A 19774-nucleotide genomic window follows, 5' to 3' on the forward strand; every position below is an offset into this window, starting at 1 on the left:
GCAGTAGACACTGTAGTGAATGAGTTATAACTAAAGTACTCTAAAAAGTTTCAATTCATACATTGTCCGAGAATTATATTCAGCAAACACCTAAACTATTTTTAAAGAGGTATTAGATTTCAAACTTTTTCTATTAAAAAAACCAACTGCTATTTACATTGCTTCCCAAATGAAGAGACATACAGCTAAGTAATGAATTTAACAGACTACATTTACAACAGATTCCCAGAACATCAGCAATACGATCTGAAGCCTCATATTGGAACTATTCACTACAAAACTGTATACACTCTACAATGACTATAGTTTAAAGATTTGGTGGGGTTTTGTTTGGGGTTTTTTTTTTTTTTTTTTTTTTTTTTTTTTTTTTTTTTTTTAGATATAAAAGGTCTAGAGATTCACATAGTCACATTTCTGGAAACAGTCCATTAAATAGCGAGGAAATGCCATTTCTTTTGCACTTGTATTTTTAACATAAAGTTTAAGGTTTAAATAAACATTAGAAAATTCTTCACAATACTATGATTCAATGAATTTTTTTAAAAAAAATATTTGTGCTATTTCTCTCATACACTTTTTGCTTTGGGCAAAGGAAACAAATGAAATTTTCTAACTTGTCTTCACTTTAACTTTGCCAAATATTAGCAAAATGTAGCAATGTTTAAGCTGCAGCCACTGAAAAAAAGTGTTTATTAAAAATTTATATAACGTCTGGTTGTTTTTAAAAAGCTTCAAGAACATATTGTGACTGGTACTAGAAAAACTTTGCAACTTAATTCTTTACAAAAATTTAGATAGTCAGTTTGATTTTGTTCAAAACAATATCCTCTTAAAATTGCTTCACTAAATTTCCTAGGGATCTCCAACATTGGCTTTATATATTTTGCATGTATGCATGCATACAAACATTGGAAAATAGATCTGAAAAAGACATATTCATAAAAGTTTCATATATACTAACAGACAATTTCTCAAGGAAAAGATGCAGTAAAATTTTTCAGCACAACAGTCTGGTTGCCAGACTGGTTAAATCACAGAAATATATTTTTGTGAAGTTCTTTTTATGTTTCAATCAAAAAAAACCCCAACACTGTCTCTATATGAATTTGCACAGCCAAACTGCAACTGGAAACCTTTAAAACTATAAAAAACCTCCAAAAACATTCATGACATTAAAAAAGTATGCACTGCTATGTTATTGACATTTGAGTCAAAATGTATTATCAACTGGCTGTAGCGGACAGATGAAGGATGCCATTTTCAAAAACACTGAACAAGAATTTTCTCCATCTATTACTAGTAGCTTTGGCTACTGAAACACCTGAGAGAGCATGCTTCACAAAAGAAAGCTTAGCAGACACCAAGCAGAACCATTCAAAGACATCACCTTTGGCTGCAAGGCCAATATTTGGCCCCTGGACTGAAAAAGGGGAACATTTAAAAAGAACTTCATATTATTTTTGTTTCTTGTCAGTAAGTAACAGTTATGTTGAGATCTTTTCTTAAGAGAAATGAAATCAAAACTAGTACTATTGCATAATGCTCTTATAGCATAATTATACAGGAGAAGGAATCAGTACCAACAAATCTGGTAAATCTACAAGCACGGTTTCTACAAATAACCTTATGAAGAGCCATTGACTGCAGATACATCTTTAGTCAGATTTCTGTGGCAGGAAACGAAATTGTTGTGGAGAGGCGATTTTTCCTAAAAAGCACACTTATAATGTTTCTATATGACATGGATCTAGAGTGAAGTTGATTTATACATTCTACATAATACTTACAGTTATTAGTTATACAAATAATATATATGTATATATTTAGGAAAAGAAAGTGAACAAATAATGTCACAAGCAGTAAGATGCAGGCAACAAGTCAAATAATTTTAACCCAGACAAGATCACTGGTCCATGGGATTAATATCCCATCTTCAGGATGTTTAAAAGGTTGAACAGCCTAGTAATTGCATCTGCTCAGAACTTTTACATAAAAGAGGATCGAAATCTGCGATCAGTCTCTCTGAAAGTTCACCAATAGCTATCAATGAAACACCTGTCAAATCTATTTCATTTAATCAATTACCTCAGACATCTTTTAATGCTTTAGTACTTCTCATTCATTGCTCATTTTAATTGTATGACTTACTAATAAAAAGAACTACTTATTTTCCTGATCAGTTTTATATTTACTTAGAACAAAACTTTTACAAGGGAAGAACACCTTAAAAAATTCAATGCCAACCCAATCCTCTCACCTGTTTTTTTGGTTTTGTTTTTTTTTTTGCATCCAAACTGAGCTCAAATAGTAAGTTAAGAAATTTAGCTTTACCTGAACCTAGAAGAAATTACTGCATAAATGTTCATCCCAAAGAAACATCTACTGGGCATAATCCACGATAAAACAAGCAAAACCCCCTACCTCATTTAGTAACCCCTCCAAAAAAGGATAGGCATCTTTTCAGGTTACTTCAGCGGCTTTTCAACTAAAAGAGCTTGAGCTGGTTTACCAACCTCCTTTACAACATCAACTTGGCACGACTTGGCCACCACAAGTTACCAGAAAGCGGAGTTCCATGGTTATACATATTGTCTTTGAACACCATTCCCATAACATTTCAAGGACAGTAAGACTCAGAAAAGTTTTTAAGTTGATAGTGCATAAAGAGTGTATATTTTTTTTTTGCACATACAAAGGCACTCGGTGATTCTTCAAGAAAAAGAAAGAGCTTAATAAACAACATGTCCAGTTAAACTGACCTTTTGGAGTCTTCTAGTTTTTCTTAACCCCCCATTGTGCTTATTCTTTTGTTCGTTAAAAACTTTGCAAGAGCCGTCAGTAACGTGACACTCTGAAACTTCATTTTCATCACCTAGAAACCAAGCGTATTAAAAATTGAGAAGCTTGAAATGAAATATCCAATCTTGTTAAATGAAACTGCCACCAATTATTTTATCATAGCATGTAGAGCTACGAACAATTAAGATACCTAAGTTAGTAATTCGTACCAGTTATTTTTCCATTGTATTTCAGTTATGGAAAAAAGAATGACATTCAAGCCTCTGACTTCATCTTTCAATATCTGATCTTGTAAATAAACTAGTTATAGAATTCCCAATTTCCAATATTTTGAAAACCATATATTAACCACAAGCAGAGAATCAGCTAAATTGCTTTCTATTTATTACAAAATTTGCAGTTTCTCTGAACACAGAGCTGTTTTGAGAGTTTGAAGCATTGGTGGTTACAGTTTTCCTGTTATTGAAATGCCAGTGCTTTCAGTACACACTGCATTTATCTCAAGTGACCTGAAGGTCTGAAACATGTTTTCAAACAACACTTTGCAAGTAACTCTAGCAAGCTGTTCGCAGGCAAGGATTGCATGCGCATGCAGTTTATCAATGTAATTATCTAGAAAAAGGCACCATCCATAAGAATGTACTCTAATTTGGCTGCCAAAAAGCAGTATTTTTCATCACCTATTTTGCGAATTAACATATATTTAATTCTTCAACACTGTCAGGGTGACTTTTATAAGCACTAAATAATAAACTTCTGAATAATTTGAGAAATTATGTTGCTTGCATAAGATGAAAAACTTTGATCTATCTTTTGATCAATGAAGTTTTAATTACTGAAAATTTAAGTAGATAATTGTTCCCAAATTTAATTCAATGGAGTCTACTTTAGGACATTTGAAAATTTTTCATTTCAAAGAAATGAATGAGACCAGTTAGAGTTTAATAATTAGTGTCCTAAAAAATAAAAAGTGGCCTAAATTCAGCTCCTCCCAAGTAAGCTTCTTCTGATTACTTCTGGAAAATATTGAAGGGTACTATCCATATTTACTAGTCTGACTGCATATATAACTAAGAATAATTTGTTTTTCCTGTCAGCTACTTGAACTCTCAATCCTTGAGATGACAGAACAATTAAAAAAAAATAAAATTACACCACAACAAATGATGACAAACATTTTCCATTACTGATTACTTATTTCAAAATGATAACCTTTACACTAGTCAAAATTTCATCACTTCTTCACACTGAAGTTGCAAGTTTCTCACTAATTTACACAGTAGCACTGTAATTTTGCTCAATACAAGTAAACCTGGCTTTCAGGTACAATCCTTAACTTAAATCAAATATTTAAACACAAAGTGTCATTTAACAAAGGGAGAATTAATTACTTAACTATGTTGATTTTATTTGGTATTGCACCAAGGCCCATCATCTTCAATCTCAGAGCAAGACTGATGGCAAGTGGAAGAGGAGAAAAGATCTTGCCACACAATAAAAAAAAGCTAAGAAATTTAAATTTAACTCTTTTTACTTGGAAAACAGATTTTTTTAAACATGTATTTTGAATCTTAAAAAAATTCAACAAACACCACAGGACTGCAAAGGATGTCAGGAGATCATCTATTCCATTGCTTTACCCCAAGCAGATTCAGGTAAAGCAAGGTATATCTCTGTTCATTTCCAGTAAGTCAGTTCAGTCACTGTAAAAGGACGATGTACTGGTTTGGGTTTTTTTGGAGGGGTGGCTTTGGGTGGACAGTGAGAAGGGGTATAATATTCCTTTTGTCACTCTTGGCCTGAATGCTCAAGCTCCACAGCTCTTGCCCAACTTGGGATTTAAGTCTCAAGACCTGTATGTTTGGACCTCTTTCCAATTAGGGTTCACTCTCATTTGTTCCTCATATTTACAGGAAAGCAGGAATTGGGGACAATGTCCATCATCTCTGATTATCAACTTGGGGATCTTGCGCATTATATAAGTAAGGACTACTCTTTGCAGTCCAGTTCCTACTTCTTCTCTCCTGGCGGTCAGCACTTCTCAAGCACTTGTTAGCTTTTCCATCATGTAGGTCTCAACCTTCACTGTCTGTTATCTGCTTTCTCCCCAGTTGCTTCTTTTTAAAGCAGTTGCTCAGTCACAAGTAAGGAGTTGGCATCTTTCGCAGCTTTTCCTAGGGTATTTCAGATAAAGTCAACAGAACTTTTTGCAGCAATTCCATCCACTGTTAGTCATCCCTACATTTAGCTCAAAACCACAGGTAACTCATGGCACTGGTCCATTAGATCCCCTAAATTCTCTTCATTGCTCAATGACAGGTATCCAAAACCAAAAACTCTGATAGCCTTCTGAAGTATTATAATAAATTAGAGTGACTTTAATTTGCAATTTAAGCTTCTACTCATTCATGATCTTTTATCATCAATGAGAAGTTTTGAACTAGAATACTATCTTCAAAATTCCATTTGATATTTTCTTTGAGTTAAAAAGCAAAGTAATGATTAGGCACAATGAGTTAGTTTTGTTCAATCAAACCAATCATGTATATCTAATAAAAATTTTATCTATAGCTTTCAGCTTCAGAACATCATAATGAAGTGTCACTAAAATTAAGCTATATCTACTATTTTGTACTTATCCACACTTATTTACCCCAACTATGAAGAAAGCAAGTTTGAATTTGTCATCATTAGTAATCCTTCAAGTACGTACAGAGAGAATACTTAATGACTCGTGTTGTTATTATTATTGTAGTTATTATTCCAGCATGGGCAAATCCCATGTTTTTGCTATTCAGAACATAATTTCCTCAAGTCATCTGAAAGCCCACCAGGTTGTTAACGAGAACCTGTTAATGCTTTAGCACCATTTTACCTAGCTTATTATGTGCTCTAGGACAAATGTCATCAGGCTTTGTAAATTTGACTACATCAAAAAAATCCTCAACCCATTCCTCCGTTCAGAAAAATATGTCCTTTTTTGTTTTAATAATTAGTTACAATTAAACTTTTTGCAAAGATAAACAAAACAAGGAATCAAGGAAGAAACCGTTTTCTTCATCTCTCATTTGTTTTTTAAAAGGACAAAATTTCAATAGAGGACATCATACAATATTTTTAGTAAGCCTGTCATCTCCTAAAACTGAAGGTAAAAAAAAAGGCACATCAAATCTAAGAAAGTTTTCACATGTGTTTTAAAGACATAAACGGTATTTTAGCATCATTAAGCACCTAGAACCTCAGGTATAACTTATTCATCTAAATTAAACTTAATTATTTTTGCACCAAATAACAGAATGATATTCCAGATTCCCCATGTTAACATTGAACTACATTAATTACAGTATAATGGGTATCAGTTTATGTCTTTTGGCCAAAAAAAGATAATATTTGCCTCCCATATTGACCATAAATATCTAAAATTTACTTAGCTAAGTCTTAAGTTTAAGGCTGGAAATAATGCTAAGTCCGAGTTCAAATTTCTAAATGATTTTAGGATGATAAAAGCTTAACAGAGTGTACTTTTGCATTTGTTGCCCAATATTATTTGTTGTTGTAGCTTTCAGACAAAAAGTCATAGGAATTCATCAAACCTGAGCAAGTATTGGCATTCTAAAACATGTGGTTCAAGTGCCAACTCACCCTACCATCAGTCCTACTTAAAAAGTTATAAGCAGATGGACTGGATTTCGAAGTAAAGCAATTTACAACATGAATGACAAAGAAGTTCTTAGACTCTCCTAGTAACACAGATCATTAGCTTTCACAAAAGACAGTATTATTACACTTCCATAAACTTAAATGCACGATAGAGAAAAGCCACCATTTTCCTCACTTTGTAACTGCTAAAAGTTTAGGCACTGACACATAAAACCCAGTTTCACAGCACTTATTGATTACAGAGCACTGAAATTTATCAGGTAGGGCTGGTTTAATCAGAAGGACAGAAAATTTATTTCATCTCCAGAAACAAAGCTGAGAAAGAAAAAGTGAACAGGAAAGCATCTTTTAATATTCTTATAAAGCCTAATTAATTTCAAGTCTTGTGTCTGTGACAGTTCTCTTCTTGATTTGACTTGGAGTAAGATGAAAATAAGTAGCCGTGTTTATTCCTGTGCTGTTCAGCAGAATAATTGGGCAGCCTTTAGTTTCCGTTCCTCTACAAAGGAACTTGAAATTTGCTACAACATAAGCATTAGGACTTGAAAAGTTAGTTTCAAATTAGCTTACACTTCTACTTTAAAAGCAAATGTTCCAAGTAGTCTGTGGAAAGAAAGCTTATCAAATCTTACTGCTTGTTGTTAAAGACACTGAGTAAGAGTGCCACTGACCTAAAAACACAAGGAAAAAAAGGGCAAGAAAAATGTTTGATATTTAAAATTTATACAGATATTATTAAATTTTATATGGGTATTTGATTACTCCTAACTGTATATATGATGAATGAAAAGAACTCTTTAGCTTTTAAAAATAATATACTGTATTTACCAGTTATCAAATCATGTACAACATCCAGAAAAACAGAGCAATTTACTATTTATTTACTAATTAAGAGGGACAAGAAATAACTTACATTCACACACACACACAAGAGAAATATTATATCTATATTTAATAAAAATCAGTTATTCCATCATACATTGTCACAGTAATAAGTTTAAAACTATTTTCATTTTCTTCCACAGAACTCATATTATTAGGGAAAATACAACTCATCTTTCGTTATTGACTCCTTCGATTTTTAAGTGAGCTCATCTGAGCTGTCAAACTTTAGGTTCTACTTAAATATGCAATAGATGCACGAAGCTGAATACATTATACTTGGGAAAACAGCCATCACTGATAAATTACAAATATTATTAAAATCACTAGAAACACAAATTGAGACTTACAGAAGTTCCTAACAAAAAGGATAAAAAGTATTAACACCAGATTACTTTTGTTTGCTGAATACTGTTCCTTTTTCCTCTCCTCCAAAATCTGTTACCTTAAACAAGTTGTCTAGTGAGGAAATAAAAGCATAACATGCTAGCACATTGATCATAATTTAATCATTAGAATTTAAAAGTTAGAATTAACTCTAAAATTAACTGGTGTACCTAAAGGTAGTAAACATTTTCTCCTTTCCCATTTGTTTTCATGATTGTTTAATGAAAAACAGACAGCTCTTTGACATTAAGAAATACATAATTTAAGGATCATCATCCAGTGTATCGCCACATGGCAAAAAAACACATACGGTGGGTTCATACATTTCTGGGTGTACATTTATACTTGTATAATATACACCTGTATCGACTTTTTTTTTTTTAAACCATGTTATAACGATGCACTTGAGGTATTAAAATACAAATGTAGTGAACCCAAAATAGCAGCTCACAGTTCATCAACTTATTAGCCATGGATATTGGCACAGTCAGCGTTCAACGCTTCCACTGCATGATTTCATAAGGCTTATACCAAGTTTGGTGAGCCCTTTCAGTTAATAATTAATTTTATATAATTAATTGTTGCACTGCTGCAGAATTTTCTAGGGAAAACGAATGACTAAAATATACAATTATAATTAACCCTATGCAAAGCTTGACAAACAGAGCTCAAAATATCAAAATCTGGAAATGAATACCCCAATGCAAGTTAGTAGCATTTTTCAGGGAAGTTCCTGAGATTCAATATTCTGGTATTCATTTACATTGAAATAACTTAGGCTAAACCAACTTGAAAACGCTCAAATCTAAAAAATACTCTTAAAATTATTATTAAAAACTAAGATCAGTTCCATACAAAAAAAAGCAATGGTTGAAGAAGATACTTACATTGCAACTCTTGCACATGCCCTCAAATTTCTTAACCTTCATCATAGCACAAGTTAGAAATTGCTAACACAAATATTTTTTTCCACTACAGATTTTATGCCCTTAACTGCAATTAATCTAAAGTAGCAATTTTAACTTGTGAAATAAAAATAATTTGAACAAGGGGCCTATGATGAGGAGTTACTTATAAACAATTTACAGGAGTACCATAACATTTAAAACATAAAGACCTTGGTTTCTTAAACAGATTTTGAATAGCAGTAGAAAGTTTACAGAATACCAAGCATTAAGGAAAAGGAAGGCTCACATTACTTTTGTTGCATTTTGTGAGCACAGTTTTCTTATCTCCTGGTGACTTCTTTGTGTTTGTAACATATGGCAAAACAAACAGGTGTTCTTTTGGAACCTATGCACCCACTTATTTTACTCAAAAATAATGTCAGTACTGCAGCATTCTCTTCTTTTGGTGTAATTCTGAAATATTTTTCCCTTGGGAATGGCAGTTCATTTTGAAATTTAGTTGCATGAGTATATCTAATGTAGTGTGGTATCTTTTCATTTTCCAGCTCTATGTGGCAACTTACCAGCAGCATGAGTACAGTAATTCACATTCGTTCTGTCAGGTTTTTCATGAGCATACTGAGGCAGCCTATTCACATCATCACAATCTAGAGCTTCTGCAGTGTCAGCTTTTTCACCATCTGACATATAATTTAATGGCACATTTCCAGGATGCTCAGCTGGTTTGGAGTTTTTCTTTACTGGAAGATCATTTGCTGGAATAGACTTAATCCTCCTTTTCTTGGCAGTATTATGTGGCTTACAGAAACTCACATCAAGCGAGTCCATGCTTGTAGAAGAGAGTTTACAACAAACTTCAGGAGGATTCTGTGATTCCTTTGGTCCTTGTACCTCTACTTCATTCTCATTAAAATCAGATGATGAAAAGAAGTCTTCATAAGAAGCATCTTCAGCACAAAATGACTTGCTACATGTAGTAATTGCTTGCAAGAACTCTTTAGACCCTGATGCACCCAGTTCTGAGGTAGCCAGTTTCAAACTAGGTAGTGTTTGTAGTTTCTTCCTCTTCTTGTCTCCAAGAATACAATCATTTCTGTCAACAGGGAATCTTCCATCCAATGAACATGCATTTAAGTCTTCATTATTCATAGGTGAATTAGAGAGACCATCAATTAAAGTAGTAACAGTATTTAACTTAACTATTTTTTTGGAAGGAGTAATATGACCCAAGCCTTTGATCTGGAGGAGGGAGCTTTCTTTTGCAACTGAAGTAGTCATGCTATTTTCATCTTTCTGATTTTTCTTTGGAAACTTTTTTAGATCTTTCTTCTCTGAAGACAATTTATCATCCAAAGTGTGCTGCAAAATCCGTTCCTTTCTTAAGCTTCTTCTGCTATGTTGTTTTGGCGTTAAGCTGTTCTGCTCGTAGATATGTGAAGGAGAATTCACTGATGCACTCATGGATACATGAATATCAGTCCAAGTATCAGAGGCGTGTTTTACTGACTCTGTTTTCTGTCTCTTTAATTTATCAGTTCCACAAAGATAATCATAACTTGAGTTCAAGCAGTCTTCCATTTGCTCTCCTGCAACATATGAAAAGTGGCAATATAAATGTACTTAACAGAAAGAGTACCAATTTCTTAGTAAAATACATATGAAACTACTGAAAGAAGAAAACAAGGGTTTAGCCACTTCTCTGGATATTATATGCCAAGTCATCAAAAACTAAAATGAAAATGGATTAGAAACAAAGCACATACTATGTTGACAAGAAGCTACAATAGGTTTAGCTATCATATCTTCTTACGCGGTAAGTACCCATAAGCCCTGTTCTACTCTTTCTTGAACCAAAGCAGCAGAACAACTCTCTTTTAATCTTGCATTTATGGAGAAAACCAGTAAGATTTTACATTGATAAAGCTGTCTATAGTAAAACTGGAAACTCAATAGTAATTTTTACTACCACAGCATTACCACCACCTTGTAGTTTCTGCAGTTAAGGTGAAATTAAATACAACATCGTAGTAGCATACCACACACATCAACACAATGTATTAAAAATAATTACAATGTGGAAAAATATATCCTTTCTTGTAGCTATTCTTATGAGACGATTTTGGGGGTGGTAATACACAGAATCTATTCATAACTCCTAACAGTAAATTCCTCTGAAACAGGCTAGCATCTCCGATTATTCAGAATACACTTTTAAAAAACTTGTTCTACGATTTAATTATTGCGATGGATGCTTTTGTTTAAATACACGTTGAGTGCAAAGTTTCAGCAATACTACTTCTGTAAGCGCTTCTGTAGGTTTTAGGGGAAGTCGATGTTATTTGCTTTCTAAATACAAATAATATTTTTAAACATATGGTGTAGCTAGCTAAATTAAGAAAAATGAAATATATGGAGATGAAAGAAGTTTCACATGACGTGATCAGTCTAATATATTGACTATTGAAACAGTCTTAGCTTCAAACCTCAAATTAAACTGGATTCTTGAACTTTTTTTACCATTATTAACCAACATACTCGCATGTATCTTGCAAGCACACAAAAAAAAGGGCCACTGTCACAGCAGAGACGGAAGCGACACTGAATATTAGCATGGGATGCGGAGGTCTATTTTTAATGTAAAATTACATTGTGCAGTTGTAATGCTGGAGGGACACACTCAAGGTAAAGCTCTCAAATCACGATGTTCAACCTCAGCAGCACACAACTAATTTACCAAAATAAAAGTTTGCTGGCACAGCTATGCTACTTCCAGGATTAAGCTATTACTTCTCCCTAACATTGCATGAAGACATACCAAGCTCTCTCATTCAGTTCTCTTTTTTGCTTTTCACATCTGTATTCTATACAAGATCACTGTAACAGCAGAGAAGACTGACACCATGCCAGGACAAGACAACATTAATGAGGAATGGTGTGAGGAAAGAAGCAGAGGTGAGGCTAGCAACACAGCAGTAAGGCACAGCATTTATCCAATATGATTCCTCATGCTCCATTTTCATTGAATTCTTATATAGTATATTCTATATGCTTTGCCAGTTAAGAAAAACTAAAATAATTCAGCTTTAAATATAATGATAGAGCAAACACATAGAGTTCCCATTTCAGTATACCATAAAAATATATTTTCCAAAATAAGATATACAGGCCATGTATTATTTTTACTTTCTGTAATATATAAAGTTATGTTAGTTACCTCGTAACAATGCATCTTCTGAATCAGTTAAGACAGAAGTAGACTGTGGGCAGTCTGCTGGTGAACTACTTGGAGGTATTTGAGACATTTGTGAAGCTAAGAATATGTAAATAACAAACTCGTTAGCCCTATTTGCAAACATGCAGATTTCCACCCCATTTATTCATATTTAAAAACAGCTCAATTGTAAGAGACAACTCATTGCTTTGCCAACTAATATAACCATATAAATAATTCTAGACTGGTCACCAGTATCTCAAATTTACATACTAACAAAAAAACCTATTAGACATTCTACAATTTTAAGGAAATTTTTTCTAGATAACTCAGGATCACATTTCTGAAACTAAAGAATTATGGCACACCATTTAGAAAATATTTACGCCTTCCTAGGACAGTTGAGGCCTTTTAGTAAAGAATCTGTCAAATTCTGTAATTAGCAGCAAAGCCTTGATATAGCAGAAATGGTTTTCAAAACGTTTGAAGCTATTACCTTAAAACTCAGAGAAAACAAATACAAGCCACGCTAAAATAAGTGAGATTTAATTTTTCATACGTGTATCTCTGGTTTCTTACTTTCCTACCATAATTATTTTTGAAGTTATAAACTGACAGTCTAGTTGACATAGACTTCTTAAAATTTCAAATACTACAGATCCCGCTCCCCTCAAAAGATGTTCCACATCTCAACAGTTTTTATAATAACTGGCAAAACCTAATGACTTAGACCTCAATACTTTCACAGTAAGGTAATGCAAACAGAAAAAAAATATTTGAAAACTGCAAACTAGATTTAATTCACCAGTATCTGCATTTTGAAATCAACTAGATTTATTCAATTAGGTCATTCAAATGGATTTATTTTTTTAAATCCTGTTCTTCAGTAGCTAGACACAAGTCTCATCAATTTTGGAGTCCTTTTTAAACTGTTGGCCTGGGAGTAATAACATTACAATCTTTGTTAAATACAGCATTCACATTAAAATTTAACTGGAAATAAGATTTAGAGCATCACTGTAAAGTTTAACCAAGTGTGATAATATCATTTTACATTTTAAAAAGTCTAGCTTAAAAATTCATCTTCTTGAGCAGTCTAGTGATTAAGAGCTTCCTTTTTGCAGTCATTATCTTCCATGATTTCTTGTGCCTTTAAATAGAAAGAAACTAAAAGCTAAAGCATTCACACCTACTTGAAACACCTGAAGAAGGGAAGACATGCAATCAAGTAATGTATGAAAAAAATTCTGAAGGCCAGAGCAAGACAAGCACACCAAAATTTCAGCAATAAATATGCTAGTCATTTGTGCATGTTCATGGGGAAATAAAATTTAACTTCTTACCTGTAGGAGAAAGATTTTCCCTTTTTTCCTTCATCTCCTTTATTCTTCTTTCCATTGCACTGTATTGAACTTTCATCTTATTAACAGGGCTGTATACAAGCGAACCATTGTCTTCAAATAGTAAAACTGGTACATCAGTTTCTACACAAAGAAATTGCATTGTTACGTTAATATTTACATGTTATAACAGCTTTAGATGAGGTTTCTTTTTTTTTTTTCCAAAAACTTGAAAAAAATAGGTTTCATAGAATGGTTTAGGTTGGAAGGGACCTTAAAGATCATCTAGTTCCAACCCCCATGCTGTGGGCAGGGACACTTCCCACTAGACCAGGTTGCTCAAAGCCCCATCTTGTACTTAACATCACTAGAGATGCCTTAATACCACAAATTTGCAAAGAGTTCTGTAAAAAGTAAGTCAACTTTATTTCTATGGTGAGATGCATAAAAGTTAAAAATAAAAACACCAGCAAAACAACCAAAACCCCAAACCCATCAACTGCTTTAAAGAAATAACTTAGGATATTTGAACCTTAGTCCAAAGTAGGTCTTACCAGCATTAATCGCTGTCTTTTGTACAGCTAATTCTTTGGCCATCTTGTCCAGTCTTCTCTGCAGCTTTCTATCATTTTCTGGAGTTTTTTCAACAAAGTCTTTTGGCTGCATACATTTGTGCTACAGGACACACAAAACTATTAATTATATGGTATGAAACTGCCAGAAGTAACTACTCTTTGCCTACCACTTTATTGCAGTATTTATTATCAATTTTTAACTCTATGCTGCTTATTATCACCTCCTTAAGATTCACAGATAATTGTAGAAGTTAACATTTTCTAACGTGAACTTTAATATGAAAGAAGAAAGAACCTAACAGATTTTTTCAGATTAGATTTTAGTGAAAAAGAGACGAAGTCACCATCTTTTCTTTTTTGCCTGTAGCTAAGCTAAGCCTTGAAAGATCTTTATTTTTTTTGAATACCAGGATTTTAGGGTTTGTCACAACTCAGTGAAACATAACGCACATGGCAGTCGTGTTTTTTTGATTAGTTAATCATTATGTGGTTTTAATTTAATTCTTTGTTTCTTTATTTACCAGTATAAAAACTCTACTTTTATCACCCTTTCTTCAGATAAGACGTCACATCTTCACACCCATAGCCTACTTTTAAAAACTTACTCAGATGGATAGGTACAGTTTACAGAATGTTCTGAAAATAAAAACTTAAATGCCTGAAGTCAGGAAGTTAAGTTCAAACTTTAAAGTTTACTATTCTAGGCCTATTTAAAAAACATAAAAAAACCCCACTCACTTTTTTGATCAGTAGTGGCAATCCTTCACTAGTATCTATTGCAGGAAATAAGGATTCATCAACATGTACTCCAGTTTTTCGACACCTGTAAAATAAATTAAAGCAGGTTTGATGTTGTTTTTTTTTTTTTTGTTCTGTACTGTAATTATCTACCGCAATGCTAAAAAAAAATCTATATATTACACACCAAATATAGGACATGATACAATTGGTTTTTTCCTAATGATGACCTCTAAGTGGCTGTTCTAGAAGTAAAAATTCCCCCTCATATGTTATTTTCCATGCATTCAAAAAAATCACTGTATTAAGTCCTTCTGGCCAGATTCTCATGAATCTCAAATCTTGCCCTGACAGTTGTGAGGACTGTAGGCTTTCATTGTTCTCTAGCTAGTGAACTTAACCTTAACTTGGTCACTGTGATGACAGTAAACTCCCAACTACAATCTCCAGAATGTCATGGCGGGGCAGGGCAAGGAAATTCTTCGATTCAGGCAAATGAGGAAGGAGGCTTCATCTCATCTTGGCTTTTACATCTTACCCATTAGTCTCAGCCTTCTGCCTTCTCATTGTACATGCAATACTAAAAACAGCTCCTTATTGAGAAGCAATCTATATTTATGCAAACCTTTTTTTTTTTAATTACAAACCCTAAAATCCAGCTGATACCTTATCCCTAACTTTTCCTGTCTTTTCATTTCAAAGACTGATTTGAGAACAGTGGGACTAATGTTATTTTGGAATATGATACAATCTACTGTATTCATGAACACTAAGGATGATGTTAAGAATTTGGTTATTAATACACAAATTGAATTTCATTTGATCAAAATAGGTAAATACAGTTTTATTCTCAAACAATAAATAATACAACCAATTATGGAAAAAGTATGGAACCTTAATAGACTACACTAGAATTCCCCCAGAAGTCATTCAAAACTGTGATTCTAGTGACACCTAGTGATCGAACTGCTACAAAGTTTGTATCTGTAGAATTATAATATAATGCTTAGTTACTCAGTTTTGAATAAAGAAAAGAGTGAAACCACTACATGTATCTGTCAAACTAACTAGGTTTAGAGGTCTCTGGAGCATCAAATAGAGATGATATTTAACACACTGGACTTCAGTGGCTGTTATTAAATGCTGGCTATTAATCAACATAGATGCAGACTACATTAAAATTTACATTAATTCAGAGATTTCATTGATTCAGAGAAGCTAAACAGAAGAAAATTTGACCACTAAATATAAGAATTCTTACTCTGCAGACAAATCTGAATGTAAATGATTTATCTATCTTACTTGTACATGAGTGAGTTACTGTACTAAGAATACATGGGTAGAGTTTTCCAATTATGGGTTTGAATTAGAAGGATGAAGAGTACTTAACTTGAACACAGACTGTAGCAATTCTATGTCATGTAGGGCTCTTTTTGTTGATGGGGTTTTTTTTGGTTTGTTTTTTTTTTTTTTTAAAGTTGCTCATTGAGGTATTTGAGTTGAAGAAGCACTAAAATACTAGTTTTCAGTGATCCCAAAGCTGTCATTCATTTTGCATACTGCAACATTCCACATGTAAACATGATAAAATGCTGTCATTCCACTATATGAAGTTTTATGTTCTATTCCATTTGATTTTTGGTTACTGCTGAGGTAACAATGCTATGAAAATATTTACTCTTAAGTCCCCAAAATCTTAATTTTCCCCTCACACAATGTGATGATCACCTACTTTCTGATATGCTTAAAAGGACTTATGCTTTAAATAGTCTCCTTGACACCAGCAAGAATTTTATTCCCTTCATTGTCTTAGCTGCTTCTTAGCAGAACTTCATCCATTTTAAGCAGACTCCTTTTTAAATTTGAGCACTGTCACAGAACTTCTTGGGTTTTGGTGTTCCAGTATGAACACTGATTTTATACTGTGGCCATACTTACAAGAAAGTTCTCTGAAATAATTTGAACCACCCACAAACCAATTAAGACCAAGCAATAACTAAAACATTTGCACTGCGCTCCAACAGGAGTCACCCAATGCCCAGTTTACACTAGAAAGTTTCCCCTTACTATTACATTTCCTAAAAGGGCATTTTACAGCATTCCTGACCATTCTGAGAACATTCCACTTGCTATTGAATGGAGCAGCTGGTTAATCAAGCCATCTTTTTTTAGTAACGCTAAAACTTCAACTCCTACAAACTCTGCATTACTTGCTTAAAGTTATCAGGTTCAAATTAAGCTTCCATTCATATGGGACCACAATTTTACTGGCACATACTATTTAGTCCTTCCTGTTTACATTTTCCCAGGGTTCAACAGACTGTCTTCTGCCTACCAAGTTTCTAAGATATTGATATACTAGGCATATAATTTAAAGTCAGGCACTCCAGTTCCCTCATCTTATTACAAAAAAACTTAGCGTGTATACTAGCACAGACTCATCGTAATTTCGCACTGTCTGTGCCTCATTTGAATAACCCTATGACTAGTGAGACTATTCATTACTATCTCTTACGTAAGCTTCCACCGCTCCTGACCTATACCTTGCTCAAGGATATGATATTCCTATGAATTCTGCCTAGAATATACATCAGTTTAAGCGTTATGTTCTTGTGTACCCTTTGGCACTAACTTTTAACTAAAAGGCAGAAGTTCAACCATAATACACAGCTTGGGTCCTCCTCCGCCACAAAACGCATCTATTTCAGATGATTCTCCTAGTTCCAATGAACCTCATTTTCTAAGCCACAGACCAAGATCCTGCCTTGGACACTTCAAAAAAAAATACCAGGAAGATGCTAGCCTTCTCTTTCCTACCAAACAGCTTAAGATTTCCCTCCAGAACCTTTCACTTGTGTTCCCCTTTGTTGCTGGTATCCAGCAGCAGTTAAAGTTTCTGGAGGCTTTTTTACATATGGATCTCAAAGCTCCATGCTGTCCCCTAGAGTATCACATACCCAGCTCTCTCTACAGCATTCATCCACTCAATACCTTCCAATATCGCAGAGGAGACTCTTGTGGTGGAACTGCTATTACAGAGACAGCATTTCTCTATGACATGTCCTAGACTCTCCCCTGTAAGGCGCTCTTATTCTTCTTCCACTACAGATGCTACTCACCTGGACTTTTCTGGGATCCTTTTTACTATAGCACATTTAAATCCTCAAACAGTTTATAGTTCCTGTGACTAAGCTTTCAAATTCTGCATTTATACACTCAGCCATCTGAAGAGAACATTCAATTTTATAACCAAAGATTCCTGCTTAAATGACCATCATTCTCACGCCCTCAGATAACACCAGGTCCCAGAAAGATATATTCATATAAATAAAATTTTGCATCACCCTCATTTTTGAGCACTTAAGGTATTTCTTCCTCAGTGTTAAAGCCGGATGGATTGTGCAGCTGTAACTTGTACATCTGACATTCTTAAAAAAAAAAAAAAAAAAAGGAAAATCCTGCTTCTGCAGAACTGCATGAATTTCTTTTTTGGCAAGCAGACTTGCATCACAAGTCTTGCACATGTACTACATTTATATGGTTGCAAAGCTCAGTTTTGCACCACCTCCCCCCTCCCTTTTTTTTTTTTTTTTTTAGCCCTTTGCACTTAGCAGACTTCTCTTTCTCCATGTACATTACAATTGGCATAGGAAAGGGCTTCTTTACTTGACTTATATTCTAATTTCCATCACTACAGCAATTTATCAGTTGGAATGTTTGAGTATAACACACGCATACTCTGTGTTGTTACACTTCATCCGAAATCTAAATTAGGCCTCACAACCATTTTGTGAACTCCGAGAAGCAGCTATGGACTAGCAAATTCTCACAGACTGGCTGCACAGCTGAAATTTGGTATTTTTTGTTTTTTAATTTAACTTTTTCCATATGGTAGTTGAGAATCTTCCAGCAGTGCTGTTGTCAACCTGCCAAATATCCTAAAAGCCAGACTACATATGGATCTTTTCCTTTCTTGCTAGGAAATATTCTGTCTCCAGGAATTAAGTACAAAAACTGTCCCTGATGAAATGTGCTTTTTCATATGAAAATGGAAGAATACTATTCAACATAAATATCTGGTCTCACTGCCTATGTATACCATCTGAGAGCAAAGGAGTGGAACACTGAATGGTTAACAAATATACTACGGGACTACTTCAACACATTCATTTTTCAAGAGTTAACATTTTACCTTTTTATGTAAGGAACGTGCTTTATAATAGGAATACTGTCATAGGAAAGCTATCATTTGCTCATAGATTTATCACCATTTCAAGTACATTAAAAAAAACAGGTACTGTACTTAAGTTTTTAAATAAAGCAGTACTAGAATCCATTATCTCTGGAATGGGTCACACACATTATATTCACGAGTACTCACTTCTCCACCCAGAGCACAGAGACTATTTTTACATCCATCTTCTGCGCTTTTCTCCATGTAGCCAAATGTCCGTCTTTGAAGACTACATGGGTCACACGCTTGTTTAAAGTTTTTGAAACCTGCAGAAGTGCACAGAGAGCTCATCTTTAAGTCAGATAATCAGAAAATGCTAATGAAACTAGTCAGTGTAGTCCATTTTGAATGCGCAAAAGATTAGCATAAAACCTTATGCTAAACATTATGTCAAGGACTCTTGATCTTTCCCATCTTCGCAAGAAGCCTCAAGCAATCAAAACTCAAGTCTCATTAGTGAAGCCAATGCAATGCATGCTAGAGGGTTAGAGCAGCCTTTTGTTTTCAAACTTCTTTTCTCTAGGTTACCATTTTTATCTCCCTACTCTAGCTGAATCGCTAATCTCACAACATTTTTATTTATGTAGCCAAACATCATTTCTTATGCAACAGCCGGTACAGAAGGTGGCTGTCACTATCCAAAGAAATACCAAATGCCATCTTTTATTTAGCAAAGAACTCACAGGCTTGAAGACTACAGCTAACCTCATCCTTTAAAATAATTCTCATCAATGTCATCTACCTGGACTTGTGCAAAGCGTTTGACACTGTCCCACACTATATCCTGGTCTCTAAATTGAAGAGACATGGATTCAACAAATGGACCACTCGGTGGATAAAGAACTGGCTGGATGGTCGCACTCAAAGAGTTGCGGTCAACGGCTCAACGTCCAAGTGGAGAGAAATGACAAGTGGCATTCCTCAGGGGTCAGTACTGGGACCTGTATTATTCAACATCTTTGTCGCAGACATGGACAGTGGGATCGAGTGCACCCTCAGCAAGTTTGCCAATGATACCAAGCTGTTTGGTGAGGTAGACA

At 34.1% G+C, this 19774-nt stretch overlaps 1 protein-coding gene across 1 annotated transcript in view; it reads right to left on the reverse strand.

The window, feature by feature from the left end:
- Positions 1–19774, reverse strand: part of MCPH1 (microcephalin 1) — a 137807-nt gene that overhangs the window by 109757 nt on the left and 8276 nt on the right. Inside the window, exons 5-11 of the mRNA XM_009882151.1 lie at positions 18882–19000; positions 14501–14585; positions 13742–13862; positions 13191–13331; positions 11851–11946; positions 10021–10222; positions 2760–2877 (exon numbers count right to left, since the gene is read on the reverse strand). Coding sequence (XP_009880453.1) covers positions 2760–2877; positions 10021–10222; positions 11851–11946; positions 13191–13331; positions 13742–13862; positions 14501–14585; positions 18882–19000 — 882 coding nt within the window. The remainder of the gene's footprint in view (positions 1–2759; positions 2878–10020; positions 10223–11850; positions 11947–13190; positions 13332–13741; positions 13863–14500; positions 14586–18881; positions 19001–19774) is intronic.

This window comes from Charadrius vociferus, unplaced genomic scaffold (assembly GCF_000708025.1).
Source record: "Charadrius vociferus isolate BGI_N301 unplaced genomic scaffold, ASM70802v2 scaffold113, whole genome shotgun sequence".
Classification (NCBI taxonomy): domain Eukaryota; kingdom Metazoa; phylum Chordata; class Aves; order Charadriiformes; family Charadriidae; genus Charadrius; species Charadrius vociferus.